The 20,978-nt window shown below is 42.7% G+C and overlaps 1 protein-coding gene across 1 annotated transcript; it reads left to right on the forward strand.

Annotated features, from left to right (window-relative positions):
* The first annotated feature begins 14,666 nt into the window (after positions 1-14,666).
* On the forward strand, positions 14,667-17,015 carry DSPP (dentin sialophosphoprotein). The gene has a single exon (XM_030192147.1). It carries the CDS (start codon positions 14,667-14,669, stop codon positions 17,013-17,015), a length of 2,349 nt encoding a protein of 782 aa, XP_030048007.1.
* The last annotated feature ends 3,963 nt before the right edge of the window (positions 17,016-20,978 follow it).

Raw genomic sequence — 20,978 nt, forward strand, 5'->3', positions numbered from 1 at the left:
TATATGTCTGAATAGTAGGAAAATTAAAATTTAAAACTGCAATGTACTGAGCACCTTCTAGTACTAACCTCTCACATTTTGCAGGAATTTCTCTCCATTATGAAGACGCTCTTCTTGATTATAAACCTCTTAGGTATATCCTTCACTTTCACAGTAAGTATACCAACTGGCTATCCCCTAATAGGAAAAGAATAGGGTGTTGTCACTGATTTTACCGAGTATCAGCACAAGAGGTTTCCAGTTACAAGTAGAAAGCGTCAACCATGAGGTATATCCACAGTATTCACAACCCTTGGGGGCTTGCATCGTACAACAGTGAAACTTAGATATTAAATTCAGAGTGCACACGTATTGCTTTCTGGAGTGAGCTGGGGTCTATAGGAGCTGTGGTGTAAAGAATATCAATGAAATTGTGAATGAGTCTTTTGATCTTTTCACTAAGGTCTAGTTACTAATTTATTTATTTATTGGGATTTATTAACTACCTTTATAAGGAGATTCTCCCAAGGCGATGTACAACACGTACAAGATATATTGAGGTTGTCAGAGTAGAGTGGACTCAACTATCCTGCTGATACTCCCCTCCAGGAGTGAGCACAGTGATATAGACCAGCATGTTTGGATCCCCAGAAGACTCAAAAGAGAGAGAGAAGAGTGTTGGTTTTACAGTTGAACGAAGGAGAAGGTCAGTTTCCTGATGTTTACTCTAAGAAGGTAACTGGAGAGGGAGAAAGCCTACCAGCTGTATCTAGTGTCCTGCAACGAGCAGACAGAGACAGTATAAGCCACTGTACTATAACTAGTTGGTCCTGAGGGCTTCAGCAGTAGAACGGAGTAGAGGAAGTTGAGCACCTTTTTGGTTGGGGTGCCAAACAAGCCAATCGCCAGCCTTACCCCCGTGCTCTCTAGTTATTCATACCATGTTGAGCAAAATATTGTTGGGACCGTGGTCCCAGCAGCCCATTCTGTTCCACTGTTTATGAAATGGAGAGTATCTCTGCTCTGAGGAAAATAATATCTCATCCTTGGTCTGTCTGTTGTAGAGAAAATAAGGCATTGCTCTGAGTTCTAGAAGAGAGTGCAGGTCTGCACGGGAGTTATAAGGTTTGTGTGTCAGATGCCTATCCAGAGGTACCCAGCCATGTAGAAGGTAAAAAGAGAAACAGAGAGCTGCCTAGTTGGTGCTTTATCCAAGAGTTTAGGGGAGTAGGTATAAAAAGGAATTAAGAGGAAAAATTTAAGCATTGGAGTAACAGATAATGAAAAGGTCCTGGGGAGAGGCCAAGGAGCTTAGTACAAGTCCAACGTAAGGGAAGGAGGGTACCCAGGAGAGAGTGGAGGCAAGGATCAGTATCCTTTCCCTGCTTTTTGTATGTTGTCAAGCTCCAATTGCTACAACTGAACAGCACAGTAAAGATTTGATTTGCAGCACTATAACCATTTCTGAGGTATCTCCTTATGCCATGGGTCCTGAAGTGAATAATCATTTTCCTTTACTGAAGAACACACAGCAGAGTTTGCAGATAGTCTGCAACTGAGTGAGCTTGTTGAAAAAGGGTGATCTGGAGGGGAGGGGGGAGAACTATTTAATAGTCCACCTAAATAGAAAGAGGATGAAAAAAGAGAAAAACTCTGGGTTCCTTACGAGGCTAGTTTTGATTAGGCTGGAAAACAAAAGGCACAAAGCGGCTCATTTTCAAAGCACTTAGCCTTCCAAAGTTCCATAGGTTTCTATGGAACTTTGGAAAGCTAAGTGCTTTGAAAATAGGTGAATTTGTCAGACCCAAAAAACTCAATCAGTTAATTATTTTTTATTACCAGTCATTCTAAAGAAATAGCCATTCTTTTAGATCTATAAACAGTTCTGAATTTTCAGGATAATCAAATGTGAAGATTAAGTGAATTCTTAGACTAAATCCCCCGGATGTTCAGCCAGCGGTGGTCAGTGGTTTTTTAAATGCTGATCATCGCCGACTAAATTATCCCCAGATATTCAGTGCCGGGCCATGTCCGGGCACCAGCACTGAATATCAGAGGATAATTTTGTGCAGGCTGGGTGCCAGAACTTATGCAATCCTAGCCAATATTCAGCCATGGCCCATATAAGAGTTATGCAGCCCCGCTGAATATCGGGCCAGGATGTGTATAATTTTTTTAAGTGGCCCCCCAAACCCCCTCCCACCCCTTGACAATGCCCCCTCATTCCCTCTCATCAGCCCTTGGCAATAAGAAGCCCCCCAGAATGCCTCCAGCCCCTGTTTTCAAAGTAGGTTCCCCTGGGCCTACCTGTATCCCTGGTGGTCCAGTGGTAGTCATTGGGGGCAGGAGCACAGCCCCCTCGTTCCTGCTCCCAAATACCACCGCTGGACTAACATGGATACAGGTAGGCCCAGGGGGTCTACCTGGACAGCTGGAGGGTCTGGGGGTTTCTTATTGCCAAGGGCTTAGGGAGGGGGAGGGAAGGAGGGGGCATTGTCGGGGGGGAGGGGCAGGAGAGATCTCCAGGCTTTTTTTAAGTTATGCGGGTACCAGCAATTTTCAGTGTCACCACCTGCATAGCTAAGTAGATTTATTTAGAACAGCTTAAGAGCTGTCTTATATATATAAGGCCACTTAGCTATGTGTGTGCTGGCACTGAAAATTGCTGGTCATTTTCACAATACCCGCAATGAATGTGAGTGAGATACATTTGCATATAGTGGTGGTAGAGCATGCAGATTTATCACATGTATGTCCATTGTGGATATCCTGAGAACCTGCCAGGTGTGTGTCGAGGACTGAGTTGAGAAACCCTGATCTACAGGAACTACAGTTAACACCTCTGTCATGTCAGTGCCAGCTAGCTTCCTAGACACAGTTTCAGGTCCTCGATTTGCCTGTGTCAGGTCCTCCAGTGGCATCAACTCCATAGTGAATGGTGGGGTCTCATCAAGTTTGCTGCTGGGCTTTGGCAATGTTGGTCACTTTCACCTTCACCTCCTGGGGGTATCCTTGCTGCTCCTGCTACAGGGTCCTTTTGCACACACTGAGGCTGATGATTTCCATTCAAATGTTCTCTCACATTTTGGCCTTGTGCACTGAGGGCATTTTCTTTCTATGCAGCTGTTGGACTTTTCATAGACTCAGAAAAAGTAGGAAGTGGACCAATGACTCCAGAAACTGAGGCAACTGCGTTGAACAATAAACAAACTTTAATGCAGACTTGACACAGATCTGTGTTTCAACCACAGGCCTGCCTCAGGAGTCTAAAAAACATATAAAAATCATACATAATACATAAAGATCATACATAATACATAAAAAGATGATAAAAAAAAAAACGTTACTACCATTAAATTTGTACTGAAAACAAATAAATGAAATAAAATAACACAAATTGACATAACTGTTTCAACAGAAAACAGGAGCCTATCCAATAGACTACAAAATATAAAATGCAAATTGTATCAAAATTATCAGAAATAAGCAGTGGATTTTCCTAAGTCCATCTAATAATGGTGTATGGACTTTTCCTTTAGGAAATTATCCAAACCTTTTTTAAACTGCAAAGTTAACTTGATTTACCAAATTCTCTGGCAACAAATTCCAGAGCTTAATTACACATTGAGCGAAGAAATATTTTCTCCAGTTTGTTTTAAATTTACTACTTAGTAGCTTCATTGTGTGCCCCTAGTCCTACTATTTTTGGAAAGAGTAAACAAGCAATTCACCTCTACCCATTCCACTCCACTCATTATTTTATAAACCTCTATCATATTTGTCTCCAGCCGTCTCTTCTCCAAGCTGAAGAGCCCTAGCAGCTTTAGCCTTTCTTCATAGGGAAGCTGTCCCATCCCTTTTATCAATGTTGTCGCCCTTCTTTATACCTTTTCTAATTCTATCTTTTTTGAGATGCGGTGACCAGAATTGCACACAGTATTCGAGGTGTGGTTGCATAATGGAGCGATACAAAGGCATTATAACATCCTAATATTTTTCCTATTCTTTTCCTACTAATTCCTAACATTCTATTTGGTTTTTTTTATCCGCTGCTGCACACAGAGCAGAGGGTTTCAACGTATCAACAACAATGACACGGTCAGGCCTCTCAAGGGGAAACAGGATTTTTGAGCCCTTGGGCCACTGCCGTAGAGCGACAGTGGCAGGCAAAACCCCCAACCAGTACTGGGCAACACACCAACACGGCAGGGAACTGCAGATGTAGATAAGCAGGCAGGGATACAGGACTGGAACAGACCACCTATACTTGACCACCATTCCCCAGGGGTTGAGCCCCCAGGTGCAGGTGGCCAGCAGGACTTACAGGATCCAGGAACACATACAGGGGAAAGGACTCAAGAGCAAACTTGACTAACAGAGCCAGGAATCAGGACACAGAACTGGGGAACCTCCCCAGGTAACAGGACTCAGCAATAAGCTTGCACAAACAAGGACTGGGGGGAAGGCAGAGGGAAACAAGAACACAAAATAGACAGACAAGGCTAAACCCAAAGCTGGGCTACAAATATCACCTAATACCAGAACACAACAGAAGGCTGAACACCAGGCAGCCACCAACACACAGGGAAATAAAACAGAAAGCCCACAAACAGAGAGAACACTGAGGCAGAAGGCAGAAGCCCACAAACCAACACACGAAGGCAGTAGGCAAAAGCCCACAAACAGACACACTAAAACAGAAGTCAAAAGCCCACAAACAGACACGTAAAAGCCCACAAACAGACACGCTAAAGTAGGAGGCAAAAGCCCACAGACAGAACACAGAAGCAGAAGGCAAAAGCCCACAGACAGAACTGTCAGGTTTTCAAAGCAGCTACTAGGTTTGTGAGCCCTTAGGCCGCTGCCAAGGAGCGGCAGTGACAGGCAAAACCACCCCTACCAGCACTGGGCTAACAAACACACAAAGTAGGGACTGCAGACAGGGATAAGCAAAGCAGGAACACACTGGACAAGAACACTTAGACTGGAACACAGGACTGGAGCAAGGCTTCACCTGCACTTGACCACCCTTCCCCAGGAGTTGAGCCCCTGGATGCAGGCGGCCGGCAGGACTTACCGGACTGGGCAGGAACTGGATACCAGCAGGAAACACACAATAGAGTCAAGACTACAAGCTGCCAGGCAGCCACTAAGACAGAAACACAGACAGGAGGGAGTCAGGACTAAAAGCTGCCAAGCAGTCACTAATAAAGAACACAGACACAAGACAAGGAAATGCAGACCAGAAACAAGACTAGGAACTAAACAATAAAACCAAAGCTAACTACACACAAACAAACAAGAACCAGGCAAGAACTCAGAATAAAACTGGACTAGGCAGAAGTGCACAGAGCACACCCACATACCAGGGACCTTAGACGATGCCAATGCCAACACAGAAGTTTCTAGGTGATTAATAAAGCCCATCAGCTGCTAAAGCTCAGCTGCAGCAATCACAAGGCAACTACGGGTGCTGTTCAGGTACAAACAGGGAAAGCAATTCTGGCAGCCCGGAAGATCTGGACTGAACTGGGCTGAAGTCTGGAACAGGTGACAGTAAACAGACAGTCCATTGCAGCCACCAGGTCTGGCCACCAGAGAGCGAGGTGAGCACAGACAAGGAAATGGTCACAAACATGACAGTACCCCCCCCCCCCCCCCGACTTCCACGGGGAATTCAGGTCTCCATGGATAACAATGATGAAACCTACGGAGGAGCTTCAAAACAGGACCAGGGGTAGCTGGGCTGGAGCTTCAACAGGAGTCAAGACTAGAACCTGGACTGGCGTCAGGACTGGAATCAGGACTGGAACTCACCTCTTGGCTGGAGCTGGAGCTCAGAATGGGTTCAACATTTTGGCTGGAACTGGAACTTGGTTCAGCATCTTGGCTGAAACGGAAACTTGGAGTAGACTCAGCAGCTTGGCCAGAACTGGAACTCGATCCGGACTCAGAACACAGAAGCAGAAGTGCAGAAGCACACCAACTGACCTATAGCGATGCAAAGGCCAACTTAGAAAGTTCCCAGGTGGTAATATAGGCACTACAGGTGATGTCACCAGCAGGGTGGGGCTCAGCAACACAAGAACAGAGCACAGCCTGGCTGGAACAGGATCCCGGCATGGACTAGCCTGGACTGGAATGGATTTCAGGATTTTCACCCAGGCTTCAGGATTTACACACCGACTTGGCATGGCTGGAGGAACCCCAAAGCAAGTCCGACAGGGAATAAAGTCACAATCGTGAAAGACACCTAGATCCTTTTCCTGGTCGCTGATTCCTAATGCAGAACCTTGCATCACGTAACTATAGTTCACATGTATCACTTTGCACTTGCTCACATTAAACGTCATGTGCCATTTGGATGCCCAGTCTCCCAGTCTTGTAAGGTCCTCTTGCAATTTTTCACAATCCTCTTGCGATTTAACAACTTTGAATAACAAAGGGCTCTGTTTACTAAGCCACACTATAGGTGCACTAGCGTTTCTAATGCATGCTAAAAATTAACGCGCGCTAACGCTAGAGACACCCATATATTCCTATGGGTGTCTCTAGAGTTAGCGCATGCTAATTTTTAGTACACACTAAAAATACTAGCATACCTTAGTAAACAGGGCCCTTACGTGTCATCCGCAAATTTAATTACCTCACTAGTTATTCCCATCTCTTGATCATTTATAAATATGTTAAAAAGCAGCAGTCCCAGCACCGACCCCTGGGGAACCCCACTATCTACTCTTCTCCATTAAGAATACTGACCATTTAACCCTACTCTCTGTTTTCTATCTTTTAACCAGATATAAATCCACAATAGAACATTACCTCCTATCCCATGACTCTGATTTCCTCTGGAGATTTTCATGAGGTACTTTGTCAAATACCTTTTGAAAATCCAGATACACAATATCGACTGGCTTACCTTTATCCACATGTTTTTTCACTCCTTCAAAGAAATGTAGTAGATAGGAAAAGCAAGATTTGCCTTGACTAAATCCATGTTGGCTATGTCTCATTAATCCATGCCTATGTATATGCTCTGTAGTTTTATTCTTTATAATAGTCTGAACCATTTTGCCCAGCACCAATCTCAGGCTCACCGGTCTATAACTTCCCAGATCACCTCTGGAACACTTTTTTAAAATTGGCATTACATTGGTCACCCTCCAGTGTTCTGGTACCATGCTTGATTTTAAATATAAATTATGTATTAATAACCATAGCTCTGCAAGTTCATTTTTCATTTCTATCAGTACTCTGGTATGTATACTATCCAGTCCAGGTGATTTGCTACTCTTCAGTTTGTTAAATTTCCCCATTACATTTTCCACATTTACAGAGATTTGTTTCAGTTTATTTATTTATTTATTTATTTATTGCATTTGTATCCCACATTTTCCCACCTTTTTGCGGGCTCAGTGTGGCTTACAATAGGATATGAATAATAGAAATACATTTGTTACAATTTGGTTATGGATTACATTGTGCAAAGTTGTGCGAGACATTCGAATATCAATTAGGAATATGACAATGGGACATCAACATAGAAATATTGGAAGGAGACAATGGGAAGCTAAAGGGCAGTGTTAGACAAAGACATATGGTGTACATAGTTCCGTGGATAAGTGTATGATAGACTGGATTGCGGGATGAAGGATCAAAGTGGAAGTATGTTGCATTGATGAACAGTGAGTATGGACTCTATGTGTGTTGGCTCTTTCCGTAAGTTTGTTCAAACAGGTGAGTCTTCAGTAGTTTACGGAAGGAAGCTTGATTGTTAATCATTCTTAGGTTGCGCGGTAGTGTATTCCAAGCCTGCGTGCTCTTGTGGGAAAAGGTTGACGCGTGTAGCGTCTTGTATTTCAGGCCCTTGCATGTGGGGAAGTGGAGGTTGAGGTGTGTTCGGAATGATCTTTTAGCGTTTCTGGGTGGTAGGTCTATTAAATCAGACATGTACGCTGGGGCTTCGCCGTAAATAATCTTATGGACTAGTGTGCAAACTTTAAAGGTAACGCGTTCCTTAAGTGGAAGCCAATGTAATTTCTCTCGTAGTGGTTTTGCCCTTTCATATCTTGGTTTTCCGAAGATGAGCCTGGCTGCTGTGTTTTGGGCTGTTTGAAGTTTCCTCAGTATTTGCTCTTTGCAGCCCGCGTATAGTGAGTTGCAGTAATCCAGGTGGCTGAGGACGAGGGATTGCACTAGGCTGCGGAAGACGTATCTTGGGAAGAATGGTCTTATCCTTTTCAATTTCCACATGCAGTAGAACATCTTCTTGGTTGTGTTGTTTGCATGGGTTTCGAGTGTTAAGTGGCGGTCGATAGTGAGTCCAAGGATTTTTAGCGTTTCTGAGACTAGGAGGTTTAGGGTTGGTGTGTTTATCGCGTTGAATTCATTTGTGTTGTATTGGGAGGTGAGTATCAGGCATTGGGTTTTTTCTGCGTTTAATTTCAGGCGGAATGCATCTGCCCATGTGTTCATGATGTGTAAACTTTGATTGATTTCGTTGGAGATTTCTTTGGTGTCTTGTTTGAATGGGATGTATATTGTCACATCATCGGCGTATATATATGGGTTGAGGTTATGGTTTGATAGGAGTTTTGCTAAAGGGATCATCATTAGGTTGAATATAGTTGGTGAGAGAGGTGATCTTGTGGGACTCCACATTCAGGTGTCCATGCCTTGGACGTGGTTGAATTTGATGTGACTTGATACGAACGCAGGGTTAGGAACCCCTTGAACCAGTTCAGGACATTTCCTCCTATGCCAAAGTATTCCAGTATGTGTAGTAGGATTCCATGGTCAACCATGTCGAAGGCGCTTGATATGTCAAATTGTAGGAGGAGTATATTGTTGCCAGTTGCAATTATTTGTTTGAATTTGGTCATGAGGGTGACTAATACTGTTTCTGTGCTGTGATTCGAACGGAATCCTGATTGGGCATCATGGAGTATTGAATGTTTGTCTAGATAGTTTCTCTGAGTCATCAACATTGAATACCATTTCTGGCACTAGTATCTCTCCCACATCTTCCTCAGTGAAAACAGAAACGAAAAAGTTTATTTAGGGGTTCTTTTACTAAGCCATGGTAAAAAGTGGCCTGTGGCAGTGTAGGCACGTGTTTTGGGCATGCACCAAGCCAGTGTTTACCGCTTCTGCAAAAAAGGGCTTTTTTTAATGGGACGGGAAAAGGGTATGCAGTAAAACTGAACCCAGCCCACATCCAAAACCGACCTGAGCCCTTAATGCCCCCATTGATCTAGCGGTAAGGGCTCATGCGCTACACACGCATCAGCGGGCGTTGGAGGAAATAAATAAATAAATCATCCAGGCATTATGGGCATTCGCCAAGTCTGAAATTACTGCCAGGGGGGCGCGGTAGCCTGGCGGTAGTCTCATGTGGACATGCGCTGCACATGTGTAGAGCCTAACACACCTTTGTAAAAGGGTCCCTTAATCTCTCCATTATGGCATTAACTTCCCTGAGTGCCCCTTTTACCCCCTCAGTCATCAAGCAGACCAACTAATTATTTTACCAGCTTCTTGCTTCTTATATACCTAAAAAAGTATATACTGTGTTTGCCTCCAACATAATCTTCCTTTCAAAACTCTCTTTGACTTCCTTATCACCGCTTCGCATTTTCTGAGTGATTTTCTTTTACCTCTAACAACTTCCTTCACCTCATTTTTTAACCATGTTGGATGTCATTTGGTCTTCCTTCCTCCTTTTTTAATGCATGGAATATATCTGGGCTAGGCTTCCAGGATGGTGTTTTTGAATAGCATCTACGCCTGCTGTAAATTTGTGACCTTAGCAGCTGCGTCTCTAAGTTTTAGTTTGGTTTTTTTACCATTCTCCTCATTTTATCTGTTTTTTGAAAGTTAAATGCTAATGTATTGGATTTCCTGTGTGTACTTACTCCAGAGATTATATCAAATTTGATCATGTTATGATCACTGTTATCAAGTGATCAGCACCATTATCAACTGCAGCAGTCCACTAAGGACTAGGTCTAGAATTGATGCCCTCAAGTTGGTTCCTGAACCAGCTGCTCCATAAAGCAGTCCTCAATTTCGTTAAGGAATTTTACCTCCCCAGCGTGCCCTGATGTTCCATTTACCAAGTCAATATTGGGGTAATTAAAATTACCTATTATTATTGTGTTCCCCAGTTTGTTAGCCTCCGTAATTTCTGATAACATTTCTGCACCTGTCTGTTCATCCTGGCCAGGAGTACAGTATTACACTCCTATCACTATCCTTTTCTCCTTTACACATAGAACTTCTATCCTTAGGGATTCCAAAATGTATTTTGTGTCCTGCAGAATTTTTAGCCTGTTCGATTCAAGGCCCTCCTTAACATACAAAGCTATCCCTCCACCGATTCCATCCACCCTATCTCTGCATTATAATTTTTAACTTGGTATGACAGTGTCCCACTAGTTATCCTCCTTCCACCAAGTCTCAGAGATGATTTTATATTTATTGTCAGCTGCTTCTCTCGGCCGCGTAATTGTCTCTCTCCCTTATCCGTGCTGTCTGCTTCAGACTCCACACTCTTCAGTGCAGTTCACTCTCACCGCCACACAGTTCTGCTAGCAAAGCGGTGCAACACAGTTCAGCTTGCCAGTCTTTTTAAACAAAGTTCAGCTAGTCAGGCTTTAAACACAGTTCTGCTAGCCAGGCTTTCCAACAAAGTTCAGCTAGCCAAGCTTTCCCACACCGCCCTCTTCAGCAAGGCCTCAAAACAGTTCAACTTAGCTAGGCTTTAAACACAGCCCAGCTTAGCCAGGCTTTCTCACAAAGTTCAGCTAGCCAAGCTTTCAAACACAGCCCTCTTCAGCAAGGCCTCAAAACAGTTCAGCTTAGCTAGGCTTTCCACACAGCACAGCTTAGCCAGGCTTTCCAACAAAGTTCAGCTAGCCAAGCTTCCAAACACAGCCCTCTTCAGCAAGTCCTTAAAACAGTTCAGCTTAGCTAGGCTTTTTACACAGCACAGTTTAGCCAGGCTTTAAAGATCCACCACCCTCATCTGGCAACACTTTACCTCTTGACATCCACCCGCCGGATCTCTCCACTATTATTCTTTTCTTGTTACTTTGGGCTCCTCTAGAAGTCACTCTTCTTCTCCAGCAACTTCCTCTCCCACCTCCATTTCCTCTTCCACACCTTCTCCTCCTACCTGCTCCAACTCCTCCCATTCCATCCCCTCATTCTCCACCCCCTCCCTCAGGTGTTCCACCCTCTCCTCAGCTGATTCCATCTCCCAATCAGCCCCCTCTCTTTCCTTCTCCTGCGGCTCAGGTACTCGTTTGTCTTGATCTCTCCTATTCTTCCAGGCAGTCTGAAATCTGTGTTCTCTACGCTCCTGCCTCCTTCCCTCCGCAATGCATTCTGGGATCTGTAGTTTTTCCATTCTGGCTTTTCTCTCTCCCTCCCTGCATTCTGGGCTCTGTGGTTTCTCTGATTCTCATATTATCTTTTCATTTAGTGCAATATATTCTAACTCTCCCATCTTATTTCATAGGCTTCTGGCATTTGCATACAGACATTTTAAATATTATTATTATTAGCATTTGTATAGCACTACCAGACGCAAGCAGCACTGAACACCTGAAACAGAGAGACAGTCCCTGCTCAACAGAGCTTACAATCTAAAAATACAGACAGACAAGACAATTAAGGGTGAGAGAAGTACTGGGTAAGAAGGAACAAGGGGAGGGCATTTGAATAGTAGCTAGGAGCCAAAAGCAGTGGTGAAAAGGTGGGTTTTCAGCATAGATTTGAAAACAGGTAGATATGGAGCTAGCCGTACAGGCTCAGAAAGTCTTTTCCAGGCATAAGGTGCCACGAGGGTAAAGGAACGAATGGAGGAGAAGGGGGACGACAAGAGAGATTTGTCCAGTGAGCGGAGTTCACGGGGCAGAATGTAGGGAGAGATGAGAGTGAAGAGGTAATGGGGGGCTGCAGAATGGATGCATTTAAAGGTCAGTAAGAGAAGTTTGGAACTGTATGCAGAAGCGGACAGGGAGCCAGTGAAGTGACTTGAGGAGTGGGCTAGTGTGGGTATAACGATTTTGGCGGAAAATAAGTCGTGCTGCAGAATCTTGGACAGACTGGAGAGGAGAGAGATGGCTGAGTGGAAGACCAGTGAGAAGCAAATTGCAATAAACCAAGCAAGAGGTGACAAGGGTTTGAATCAGGGTTCTGGTAGAGTATTCAGAAAAGAAGGGGCGAATTTTGCTAATGTTGTCGATAAAGAAACGACAGGTTTTGGCAATCTGTTGAATATGCGCAGAGAAGAGGAGAGAGGAATCAAAGATGTTACGAGCCGAGGAGACAGGGAGGATGTGAGAGCCATTAACAGAGATAGAGAATGGGGGAAGAGGGGAGGTGGGTTTAGGGGGAAAAATGAGAAGTTCAGTTTTAGTCGTGTTTTGCTTCAGATGGCGAAGAGACATCCAAGCAGCAATGTCAGACAAGCAGGATGAAATTTTGTCCTGGATTACAGTTGAGATTTCAGGGGTGGAGATGTAGATCTGAGAGTCATCTGCATAAAGATGGTATTGAAAGCCATGGGATGAAATTAGGGTACCAAGAGAAGAGGTATAGATGGAGAAAAGGAGGGGTCCAAGGACAGAAACCTGGGGGACACCAACTGAAATAATGTTTGTTGTTCCTATTTACAACTTGCTCAGTAGGTGACAGTGATAATTTGCAATCTTGAAAATCTGTCTGCTCTTTATTTAAAGACACCTAGGTCTACTATGGTCTCTACTGCAACCTCGCTATCAGGATGCCCTATCTTACCCATTTTGGTGATATATTTTAAAGATACCTTATTCCGAACTATGCACTTTTGTGTGACTGTTGACCTTCCCCCAATTTCTAGTTTTAAAATTGATTGCAGCAGCCTGGTTCCACTCTCTGTAGATCACCACTCTCCCCTCTCCCTCCAACACTCCTCCCTCTTCTTCCTGTCTGACAAAGGTGATGTTATTGGCAGGTCTTGAGACTTTTGAGCCATTGTACCCTCACAGGTCCTCCTCAAGCACAGACTGCTTATCCAATAAAGAAACTTGTGTGGGAAGCAGTGAAACTGTGGATTCTAGGAGTACATTCTGGCTCACAGGACCCATACGTCATGATTTTCAACACCAGCCACTGCTTCTGCAAAATTGTACAGTATAATAATCATTCACACAGGGCACCCCTGATCCTGAAGCAGCATATTTTTACGGTATATAGATTTCTAAGAGGAACTTGTTCCTATTGAAGGGGTCATGGATGGGATTGTAGAGAGTATCACAAGCATGGAACTGACCTGCTGAAACAATTTTAGTTCAGTTCATAAATTTGTTGAGATCATCTATCTTTACCATCAATGTGAACTAGCAAATCATAATCAGATGGTTTTTGTTGCACTCTATCTAAATAGGACAACTTGGTATCGGTGCTGGGGACGATTCTGTTCAATATATTTGTGAGTGACATTGCCGAAGGGTTAGAAGGTAAAGTTTGCCTATTTGCGGATGATACTAAGATCTGTAACAGAGTGGACACCCGGGAGGGAGTGGAAAACATGAAAAAGGATCTGAGGAAGCTAGAAGAATGGTCTAAGGTTTGGCAATTAAAATTCAATGCGAAGAAATGCAAAGTGATGCACTTAGGGAATAGAAATCCACGGGAGACGTATGTGTTAGGCGGTGAGAGTCTGATAGGTACGGACGGGGAGAGGGATCTTGGGGTGATAGTATCTGAGGATTTGAAGGTGACAAAACAGTGTGACAAGGCGGTGGCCATAGCTAGAAGGTTGTTAGGCTGTATAGAGAGAGGTGTGACCAGCAGAAGAAAGGGGGTGTTGATGCCCCTGTATAAGTCGTTGGTGAGGCCTCACCTGGAGTAATGTGTTCAGTTTTGGAGGCCGTATCTTGCAAAGGATGTAAAAAGAATTGAAGCGGTGCAAAGAAAAGCTACGAGAATGGTATGGGATTTGCGTTACAAGACGTATGAGGAGAGACTTGCAGACCTAAACATGTATACTCTGGAGGAAAGGAGAAACAGGGGTGATATGATACAGACGTTCAAATATTTGAAAGGTATTAATCCGCAAACTAACCTTTTCCGGAGATGTGAAGGCAGTAGAACAAGAGGACATGAAATGAGATTGAAGGGGGGCAGACTCAAGAAAAATGTCAGGAAGTATTTTTTCACAGAGAGAGAGTGGTGGATGCTTGGAATGCCCTCCCGTGGGAGGTGGTGGAAATGAAAACGGTAACGGAATTCAAATATGCGTGGGATAAGCATAAAGGAATCCTGTGCAGAAGGAATGGATCCTCAGGAGCTTAGTCGAGATCAGGAGGCGGGGCTGGTGGTTGGGAGGTGGGGATAGTGCTGGGCAGACTTATACGGTCTGTGCCAGGGCCGGTGGTGGGAGGCGGGACTGGTGGTTGGGAGGCAGGGATAGTGCTGGGCAGACTTATACGGTCTGTGCCAGAGCCGGTGGTGGGAGGCGGGGCTGGTGGTTGGGAGGCGGGGATAGTGCTGGGCAGACTTATACGGTCTGTGCCCTGAAGAGGACAGGTAAAAATCAAAGTAGGGTATACACAAAAAGTAGCACATATGAGTTTATCTTGTTGGGCAGACTGGATGGACCGTGCAGGTCTTTTTCTGCCGTCATCTACTATGTTACTATGGTAATTAGATATTTTGTTATCTTGACACAGATCAAAAGGAATGAAGAGCATGTACCAAGAGAACTGGAAAAAGGGTTTGCTGATGATCATCCCAACAGCAGTGCTAAAGGAATTCCAGACATGAATGCAGAAAGCAACAATGGACTTGACAAAAGGAACAGAGAACATGGAAAGGACCACAAAGAAGGAGAGGAAAGTGACAGCTTTTATACTGCATCTGTTCGTATGGACAGTGTGGTTATCAATACCACTAATGCCAAAGGAGAAAATTTGACTAATGCTAACATCCAAATAACCCAGAATACTACTAACCATCAACAGAGTGAAAACAGCAGAAAGATAAAGATGCAGAAAAGTAGAGTTCAGAAAAATAACATAAAGCAACATGGCCACAGAGCTAAGCAAAATAAAAAACATGAATCTAGGCACAATAATACCAACGACACACAAATGACTGCCTTGATCAATTTAAACATCAATCAAAAAGCCTTGCCAGATGATAAATCCGCATATCATCCTCTTCAAGGAAAGAGTTATCACATAGTCTCAAGGGAACAAACAACTGGGGATGGATTTAAAGAAGATGTTGAAATTAGAGAAAATAGACTAAATATAATTAATATTAATCAGATCCACCCAACACCTACTTCTGACCAAAATACTAAGATTGAAACAAGGAATGCCGCTACTAGACATCCTATAGTTATGATAAACAAAAACAGTATGCCTGAGCAGATCCACCTTGCCTATTTGGAAGAGAGGGGTAATGAGTATGGTTCTACTGGGGTGTTCACAGAAAAAGGAACTGACATTTCAGACACAGAGGCTTTCAAAAGCACTATGGAATACAGTCCTGTTAATATAGACAATGTATATGAAGGTCACATAAATTTTGATAGCTATCATTTTAATGATGAGAACATGCAAGGTGATGATCCAAACACTGCAGGTGACAGCAGTGACTCCAGTAATTCTAAGAGCTCCAGTGACTCCAATAGCTCTAGTCAGTCAAAAGATTCCAGTGACTCCAATAGCTCCAGTGACTCAAAAGATTCTAGTGATTCTAATAGTTCCAGTGACTCAAAAGATTCCAGTGACTCCAATAGTTCCAGTGACTCAAAAGATTCTAGCGATTCCAATAGTTCTAGTGACTCAAAAGATTCCAGTGACTCCAATAGTTCTAGTGACTCAAAAGATTCCAGTGACTCCAATAGCTCCAGTGACTCAAAAGATTCTAGTGATTCCAATAGTTCCAGTGACTCAAAAGATTCCAGTGAGTCTAATACTTCTAGTGACTCAAAAGATTCCAGTGACTCCAATAGCTCCAGTGACTCAAAAGATTCCAGTGACTCCAATAGTTCTAGTGACTCAAAAGATTCTAGTGAGTCCAATAGTTCCAGTGACTCAAAAGATTCCAGTGAGTCTAATAGTTCTAGTGACTCAAAAGATTCCAGTGACTCCAATAGTTCCAGTGACTCGAAAGATTCTAGTGAGTCCAATAGTTCCAGTGACTCAAAAGATTCCAGTGAGTCTAATAGTTCTAGTGACTCAAAAGATTCCAGTGACTCCAATAGTTCTAGTGACTCGAAAGATTCTAGTGAGTCCAATAGTTCCAGTGACTCCAATAGTTCCAGTGACTCAAAAGATTCCAGTGAATCTAATAGTTCTAGTGACTCAAAAGATTCCAGTGACTCGAAAGATTCTAGTGATTCCAATAGTTCCAGTGATTCCAATAGTTCCAGTGACTCCAATAGTTCCAGTGACTCAAAAGATTCCAGTGAGTCTAATAGTTCTAGTGACTCAAAGGATTCCAGTGACTCCAATAGTTCCAGTGACTCAAAAGATTCCAGTGAGTCTAATAGTTCTAGTGACTCAAAAGATTCCAGTGACTCCAATAGCTCCAGTGACTCAAAAGATTCTAGTAATTCAAATAGTTCCAGTGACTCAAAAGATTCCAGTGACTCCAATAGCTCAAGTGACTCAAAAGATTCCAGTGACTCCAATAGTTCAAGTGACTCAAAAGATTCTAGTGATTCCAATAGCTCCAGTGACTCAAAAGACTCTAGTGACTCCAATAGCTCAAGTGATTCAAAAGATTCAAGTGATTCTGATAGTTCCAGTGACTCAAGTGATTCCAGTTGTACTAGCTCAAGTGATTCTAGCCAATCTAGTGAAGCATGCAGTTCCCCCAGTGTAAATGATCCTACCACAGATGATGACAACAGCAACTCTAATGAGTCCAATGGTGACAGTAATGAAAATAGTGAACCAAGTAGTAACCAGCCTACCAGTAGTGTGAGCTGCAGTGGAAACAGTGATGATGAAGATGATGGGTGCAATAGATAAACTGTAGAAATAACCATTAACAAACAATAGAGTAATATCTGACATCAAATGTTTTATAAAACCAATATGGTTTCTACATACTGTAATATATTCTGTTTACTGTCTAATTTTATTGTTAGTAGAAAAAAATATATATTTTTTTTCATGAACAAAGAAAATACTGCCTCACTGAAGAAATTTGAGCATGGGCTTAGCCTTTGTTTGGCAAACTGTATAAAACAGTTCTCATTTCTCATTTTTATCCAGTGATTTAATTTAAAGTGGCAAATGGATTTGCTTTACATATTCAATGAATGTATCTAATCCCAGCTCAAAAGTCATTTCAAATGTACTGCATCAAAGAAAAATGATGACCATACTGCATTTTTTGCCAAGACTGGGAAGTAACAACGTAATAAAGAAAAAATGGAATATACAATTTATATTTTTACGTTGTCTAAATTCTTTAACTTTTACCTATTAATAAACACTTAAGACATGTGACATTAGTCTGTGAATTTTCCCTGGGGATGGATAGATATATTCATCTAGTCATTCATTAAAATGTGATTACCTATATCTACCAAACGAATCAAGGCTGTGTAAAATATAAAATTAATTCATATACAACTACCCTCTAATTCTATAAAGTTGGGCACCCAACTTTACACTTAGGAATAAATTTTATAAATGGTGCCTAAAAATCAATTCTGATAAAATAACGCTAAGCGCTATTCTACAAATGGCACGTAAATTTTAATTAAATCCAATTAACACCAATAATTGCTTGTTAAGATCTCAATTTTTGGTGCTAAGTGGCTCATTATTTAATTAAATTGTGCACGCAAATTGGGCATGCACAATTTTTAGTGCTTTTTATAGAATTCAGGGGTGTTATTCTGCAAAGTTGAACATGCAATTTCTAGAATAAGGTCAGACACATTCCTAACTAAGGGGTCCTTTTACTAAGGTGCACAGAAAAATGGCCTGCGCTAGTGTAAGCGTGTGTTTTGGATGCACGCAGATCCATTTTTCAGCACACCTGTAAAAAGTGCCTTTTTTATTATTTTGTCTGAAAATGGACATGTGGCAAAATGAAAATGGGTGTGCGTCCATTTTGGGTCTGAGACCTTACCGCCACCCATTGACTTAATGGTAAGGTCTCATGCCTTAACCGGGCGGAAATGATCTATGCACGTAGAATGCCTTTTACTGCCCAGTTAGCGCTGCACACCAGAAAATAAAAATAATTTTCCATCGCATGCAGTGGACGCACGTAAAAAATGAAATTACCACCTGAACAATGTGGTAGCCAGGTGGTAATTCCAAATTAACATGCATTGGGCACGCGTAGGTGCCTATGCAGCGTAGTAAAAGGGCCCCTCAATAATTTAATTAAATGCTAATGGTTTTAGCAACCAATAATTGTCAATTATTAATGCTAATTGGTGCTAATTGGCAGTTAGGCACATAACAGACCTTAGTCACAATTTCCATAATGTGCAACTATAAGGGGACATGGACCGGCACACCTAGAAGTTACGCACATGGGTTATGTGACTAATTGCCTAATGCTTGACTGGCATAAGTGCTCATGCCTAAAGTTAGATGGGGAACTGCACACTTACCCTATTATTTTATCACGTGGAACTGCCATTATGGAATTTGTGCTTAGCACCCATTATCTTGGTGCCCAAATTTCAGTGCCTTTTCTTGAATTCACCCCATAATTTCTATTACGAACTACTTTAAGCATCAAAGCCTGTACAAACTTAGGAGGGCTTTTACTAAAGGTTAGTTCAAGTTAGCCACAGGACCTGTTTTATTCCTATGGGCTCTGCTACAGATAACTTGCACTAATCTTTAGTACAAGTCCCCCATAATGAGTAACTGTAAAAAAAATATAAACTTCATAAAATATTAAGTCAAACAAAGAATACAAAATCACATAATTCCAAACCATACATATAAAGGACTACATTTAATAAATGGGGCCCAAATTTGGGTGCTGAAAAAAATGAGTTTGAAGCACCATTCTGTAAATGGCACTCAAAGTTGGGCACCATTTATAGAATAGCACTTAGCACTGGAATCTGCACCCAATTTTGGGTGTGAGGATTTACACCTAGAGTAAGTCCTCACACTTAAATTAGGCACGGATCTCCCGTATTCTATAATACTGCATGCATCTGAAGTGAAAGTCCCTGACCTGCCCATACCCCTCCCATGGCTATGCCCATTTTTCAGATGCGTGCTTAAAACTGTGCACGTGCATCTTTATAGAATACCAACTAGGAAGAAGCATGCTGAAATTCAAATGATGCCAATTGGCACCACTAATCAATTAATATCCAATTATTTTCGCTAACTGGCTCATTATTCACTGCAATTGCATGCACATATTGGCCATGCGCCCAAATTTGCACATGCCATTTTGAGTGCCATTTATGGAATTTGGGGGAAAGAGTGCAATTCCATATGGAGAGCACCAACATTAAGGCACCAGGAATGTGTATACATGGCCAGAATACTAGCATATATGAATGTATGCGTGCACATACATGCTAAGGGCCCGATTCTATACATGGCCTCAACAATGGATGTTGGATAAAGTTGGCACTAACAGTGCAACAATGTATGTAAGTGGTATAGGGAGGATTCTATATATGGCACCTAAACAATCCACATGGAAAACATTTCTGGCTAAGCGTATTCAATAAGCAACACCTACATTTAGGCACAGTATATAGAATATGCTTAGTGGACACCCCAGCGCCTAAATCTATGTGCCTCCATTTACACCAACGAAAAGATGGTGTAAATCCAGTGCATACATTTATAACAGTTCATGTAAATTTTGGAATGCCTATGAAATGCCCATTTCCCTGCCCATAACCACACCCCTTTTTGCCTGCCTGCATTAAAATTTAGACACTGTGCATTACAGAATACATGTAGTGATTTCCGTGCGTAAATTTTAATTATTTTCAAATAGTGCTCATTGGTCCCCTTTTACCATGCTGCAGCAAAAGGGAGTCTGTGCTGGCATCGGTCCACGTTTTTGATGTGCACTGAGTCCCCATTTTACCACAGCAGGTAAAAGGCAGGTCTTTATTTTTTTTAAGAAATGGCTATGCGGCAAGTGAAGCACTTGCCGTGTGGTCATTTGGGGGGGGAGCCCTTATTACTACCCATTGAGATGGTGGTAAGGGCTCCTGTGCCAACCTGGCAATAACTCAGCAGTGCACGACACTGCCCAATTACTACTGGTTACACACCAGCGCTACAAAAATAAATATATTTTTGTAGTGCTGGATTTGACAATGCGCTGGGGATGGGAACTACTGTGCTGGCCCGGTGGTACTTCTTTTTTAGCAAGTGGTAAGCCCGCATTGGGCTTACAGCAGCTTTGTAAAAGGGGCCCATTATTTTTCGTTAATATTGCTGATTGGCCAATTAGGAGTGGAGGAGTAGCCTAGTGGTTAGTGCAGCGGACCTTGATCCTGGGGAACTGGGTTCAATTCCCACTGCAGCTCCTTGTGACTCTAGGCAAGTCACTCCATTGCCTCAGGTACCAAAACTTAGATTGTGAGCCCTCTAGGGACAGAGAAAGTACCTGCATATAATGTGTACAGCGCTGCGTATGTCTAGTAGTACTATAGAAATTAGTAGTAGTAGGTTACATGTGTTGTTATAGAATCCTGGGGATAGCGCATAAGTGCAAGGGGTGTTCATATGGCCAGAACATGGGTGGGTCTTAAGTGTATCTCTCACTTATGTGTGCAACTTAAAAAATACCGTAAGTTACACATGCCCCTTGCCACATTTTTCCTAGTATTCTATATTGGAACCTGGCGCCCAGATGCTCTTATAGAAGGTATCAGGGTCCCTAAAAGGGGGTGTCGTTATAGAATTGCTCCTTATCTGCCTGGAGGGAAGAGAGGTGATGGATCATTGCAGGAGACTGGCTTCACTGGGATGCCA

This window comes from Microcaecilia unicolor, chromosome 2 (genome assembly GCF_901765095.1).
Source record: "Microcaecilia unicolor chromosome 2, aMicUni1.1, whole genome shotgun sequence".
NCBI lineage: Eukaryota > Metazoa > Chordata > Amphibia > Gymnophiona > Siphonopidae > Microcaecilia > Microcaecilia unicolor.